Source organism: Xyrauchen texanus, chromosome 14, assembly GCF_025860055.1.
Source record: "Xyrauchen texanus isolate HMW12.3.18 chromosome 14, RBS_HiC_50CHRs, whole genome shotgun sequence".
Lineage (NCBI taxonomy): Eukaryota > Metazoa > Chordata > Actinopteri > Cypriniformes > Catostomidae > Xyrauchen > Xyrauchen texanus.
This window is the reverse complement of record NC_068289.1, coordinates 22290069-22294822: the sequence shown is the minus strand read 5'-3', so window position 1 is coordinate 22294822 and position 4754 is coordinate 22290069. Positions and strand designations below refer to the sequence as shown.

Here is a 4754-nt window from a genome sequence, read left to right as displayed (position 1 = left end):
AATGTTGCCCTCATTTTCTCTTTGACAACCGATTCATCAGTTGTATGCTTCAATATGGAGATTGCCTCGCGGCATTCCTCCCCAAACAGTTGCTTGTCAGTTAGGAGAAAATCCCTCTTGCTCTTTGGACCATCTTTATAGGTAGTGGTGGTTGAGCATCTCCGGGACTGAACTGCAGTGTTGCGTTGGACTGTCTTTATCCTCCAGGCCAAATAACCAGATCCACTGTCAGCATCATAGAAGTGCTCCTGTAAAATTTGAGAAGAACAAAACTAAACATAACTGATGGGTCACAGCAATACAAGGCAAATTCAGAATAATCTCCCTGCATAAATTGTAGTATAAGCCATTCGATTATAAACTTACATATACATTTTTGGAGTAAGGATCCCCGAGGTAAGGAAATAGAGTGATGATGCCAAGAGCGTATTTTGTTCGCACATAAGTTGGTGGGATCCTCCTTTAAAAGTAGAAAAACATATTCTTTTTCAAGCTTTAAAATTGTATACAAGTATAGAAATGAGCTTTTGTGTCAAATAATCAAAACAACTTAAATGTCAAACTAAAATAAGAATGATTATTATTAAGAAAAAAGCACAAAAAAAGACAGTCATCTCTAAAGTAAACCTTGTTAATGCAAACAAATGATTTGTGTTATCATGATAACTATTAGTCTTTTTGTTTACTATTCCCTTTGCTTCTTTCACACCGATCATACATTCATCCGTTTTTTTTTCAGGGATGTGTTCCCATTGGCTAATTAATTTGTATAACTTAATTGCTTTAATAGTTTTGCTTCAGAGATAACGTTTTTGCTCCGGTACCAAGTTTTGTTTAATTGTGACCCGTCACGGAAACCAGTGACACAAGTCGGCAGCACAACTTGTGAGCAAAATGAGAAACAAGTGTTTTTTTCCAAAATTGGTGATTTCCGCTTTTTTGCAGAATCTGTTAGTTGAGATCATGAAGAAGCCTCTCCATGTTTGAGATAACAGTATTGGTATATTTAAAAGCGTACATTTTGAGGTTGAAATCGGCTTGTTTTTCGGAGATTCTAGCATGCAGTAGGGGCGTGTCATTGTCTGTGTGTATTTCCGTACTGAATAGCCGCGGCGCTTTGCCCCCGCCCCCAACAGCGTGGCTACTTATTATGCAGCGCTCTAGCCGGCTCTATCTGATATCAAAATTCAATGAAGATGGACGCCGCAAAGAATGTCGCGAGACGAGCTGAACCGTGGCGTTACAACGAAAATGTTTTGAAGTACTTCTTCGACAAGCCGGATGCTTATGAACAAGCGTTCACTGATTCTGAAGACGATCTGAGCGACGATGAAAGTGGCATGATAAGACTGAATAATATCCCTAATCTACAACTGAGCGAAGATGAAGACGAGGAAGAATGTATCGGACTGGCGTCAGACGAGTTGGACCGTAAGATATCAGAGGCTATATCGATAGTAACATTTGATGGGGATATAGATAGAGAAATGGGGAAAATCCGTAACTTTGACTGTAAATGTTACACGAGGAGAAAAGAGAACTCTCTGCATGGGAGACAGTCTTGTAGCCAGAAGCTTTCTCCAGACATTATGTACAACATACGGCTGGATTCTTTAGCTGCTGGAAAAAGAGTGGCAGGACATGCGAATTATTGGACATTTAGAGGCAAACAGACGCACAGTGCAAACTTCGGAGATGGTTACATCCACAAAGAAGACCCGACAAAGAGAAAGTGTGCCCGAACGACTTATTTCATTGGAGGCAACGAGATCTGCAAGAATACTTTTCTGTTTCTTATGGGGTGAGTTTCCATAAACATCAAAGTTTGTCGCTTTTTGTTCATTCTAAGAACACGTACACGTTATCTCATGTTTAGTCCATGTTTAGACCTTCCAATACCTACCTATTGTTTTTAGCTAGCTCAGGACTGTCGTTTTAATTGTAACGTTAGCTGCTAATCGTTAGCATCATATCACTTGCCAAAACCCCATTACTATAATGAGCTTTAAGATGGTAATGTGAGCTTCTGCTATTAATTTGAATAATGCTTCAATTGCTTGAATTGACTGGTGTTAATGACTTAATTTAGGATTTTTTAATCCTTTGACTCGAACCAGGTCTAACCACTAACTGAGGTCTAAACCAGGACTAAAACAAGACTAAACCAGGAAGTACAGATACAAGCTCTAAAGTAAGTAAAAGTAAAAAGTATTCATCATAAAATTTACTTCAGTAAAGTAAAAGTACCTATAATTTGTACAATACATTTTGATATAGGTGACAAGATGCCTGTTAGCAAGACCATGATGTTAAACGTTTTTTCTTATTTCCCCTTTTTTCAGCATTGGCAGAGACACCCTGGCTGATATAGTCAAACACTATGAGGAGAATGGGGCAAGACCACGTTTGAGGAAGAAGCACTCATTGCCACGTCCACCAGCCAGGTTCATCAGCCCTGAGGATATCAACAGAGTTGTGGACTTCATAAAACACTATGCAGAAGACAATGCCATCATGCTGCCTGGCCGACAACCTGGGCATAAGGATTGGCATGTGAAGTTGCTGCCAACTCATGTGTCCAAGGCCTCAGTGTGGCGTCTCTACGTGAAGTCTGCTAAGGAGCTTGGTATGTGTAAACATTGATTTAAAATTGAGTGCTTATAAAGTGAAATAATGCGGAGCACTATTAGCAATTACAATACAATTAACCATAAGCAATATCTGTTTTTCAGGTGAGCGTGCAGTTTGTAAAACCAGCTTCAAAGCACTGTGGAACCGACTTCTCCCACACATCAAAAGTTGCCGCCACGCACAGATCTCTGCTGGCAGTGCCAAAGCAATAACGAGCAGCTGATACGAAGTGCAAACCTCCCAGATGATAGAAAGTCTGAAGCAGTAAAGAAGCAACAAGATCATCTTTCCCTTGTGCAGAAAGAGAGGGCTGTGTACAACGACATGACTGCTGCCTGCAGAAAGATTTGCTCTGGCTCCAACCTGTCTTTTGGACCATCCCTACCAGCAAGCAAGAAGATTAGGATGCATTACAGTTTTGATTTTGCTCAGCAGGTAATATTTCACACACATTTACTTCACTTTACTTTATTAATGTCCCTTAAAGGGCGATTTGGTGCATGAGAATAAATAGTGCAAATGCAGAATAGCATCAATATAGTAAGTTTTATCTTTATTAGACAATTATGAATAGATGCAAATTTAATTTAATCTAATCCAAGTTCCCTCTCTCCCTCTGTCTCCTACAGTTACACTTTCCCTCAAACCCTCTCCAGCCAGGACCAATGTACTTCCTGACCCCACGGAAATGTGGCCTATTTGGTGTTTCATGTGAAGGGCTGCAGAAACAGGTGAATTACCTGATTGATGAAGGCATGTCATCTACTAAGGGAAGCAATGAAGTCATCAGCTACATGCATCATTTCTTTGGCAACTTTGGAGTTGGAGAAACAGAGGTGGATCTTCATTGTGACAACTGCAGTGGGCAGAACAAGAACAACTTCATGCTCTGGTACCTTGCCTGGCGGGTTGGACACAAGCTTCACGATAAAATTGAAATCCACTTCCTTATTGCTGGCCACACCAAGTTTTCCCCTGACTGTGGCTTTGGACTCATCAAGCAAGCCTACATGAAGACAAGAGTCAACACTTTGGCAGACATCGCTGAGGTACTTTAACTTTACTTTGCTTTAATGACTTCAGTGCTGTTTTCTGTTCTGCTTCAATGAAACATTTAACTGAAGATCTTTTTTTTCTTCCTCTCTTCTCTTTTTTGTCATCAGGTTGTGGAAAACAGCTCTCCTGTGAGTCACCTCAATATCCCACAGCTTGTTGGAACGGCAGAGGGCAAAGTTTTAGTCCAGACCTTCGACTGGCAGCAGCATCTGACTCGCCACTTCCGTAGACTCCCACAGATCAAGAGTTATCAGCACTTCAGGTAATTGAAACTTTCACATTGTGTACATACAATATAACATAGCAACAACATACACATGACAGTTTTTTATAAGAAAATACTTTGCCATGTTTAAAATGTCTTCTGTGCTTTTTCTGTCACAGCTTTGAAGCCAAGAGACCAGGTGTGGTGCTTGCAAAAGTCACCGTGATGCACAACCTGTCGAATATCAGCTACTGCTGCGACGGAGCAGATCTGCCCCCTGTCGACGGTCTTCCTGTCCTGGCCCCACCTGGACTGAAAATTGACAGGCAGACCTATCTATATGAAAAAATCAGGCCATTCTGTGCTGACGAGGCAAGAGACATCACATGCCCAGCGCAAGGGTCACAACACAGAAGAGTCCACAGAAGAGGATGCGAATGTAATTTCATTGGACTGTGTCACAAAGACTTTTTCTTGTTTACAACACCTGCAATGTCACTTTATCAACCAACCACCTGAATTTAGTTTTACATTCTTGTATGAAAAGCACTCAGTGTACATAAGAGTTGCCTATACAGTTTTATCGGTAGATGCTAAGAGACATTTATTTATTACCTGTTTGCAAACTTTTTTTTTCTTTGATGGCACATTTTCCTGACCTTTTGCTCCCCTGTGCTTTACAGCTTTACAGGGGGAGCTTTACAGGGGTATGGCTTATCTAAATGAGATGTAAATGAGCCCTATTGTCACTCCCAGCAGCAGAGAGAGGTGAGAACTGCACAATCTTTTGAGGCCGTTTTCTCCCCTTTTAGCTTTTTTGAGTGCCTACCTTCAAATGGCCACAACTTCTCCAAATATTGTC

At 40.9% G+C, this 4754-nt stretch overlaps 1 protein-coding gene and 1 long non-coding RNA gene across 2 annotated transcripts; both read left to right on the top strand.

The window, feature by feature from the left end:
• The first annotated feature begins 1722 nt into the window (after positions 1–1722).
• LOC127655026 (uncharacterized) lies at positions 1723–2516 on the top strand. The gene is made up of 3 exons (XR_007972004.1): positions 1723–1801; positions 2118–2191; positions 2343–2516. It is a non-coding gene; the product is annotated as an uncharacterized LOC127655026 (long non-coding RNA).
• Positions 2517–3425: 909 nt separating this feature from the next.
• LOC127654555 (uncharacterized) lies at positions 3426–4411 on the top strand. The gene is made up of 3 exons (XM_052141763.1): positions 3426–3680; positions 3795–3949; positions 4072–4411. Exons 1-3 carry the CDS (start codon positions 3426–3428, stop codon positions 4409–4411), a joined length of 750 nt encoding a protein of 249 aa, XP_051997723.1.
• The last annotated feature ends 343 nt before the right edge of the window (positions 4412–4754 follow it).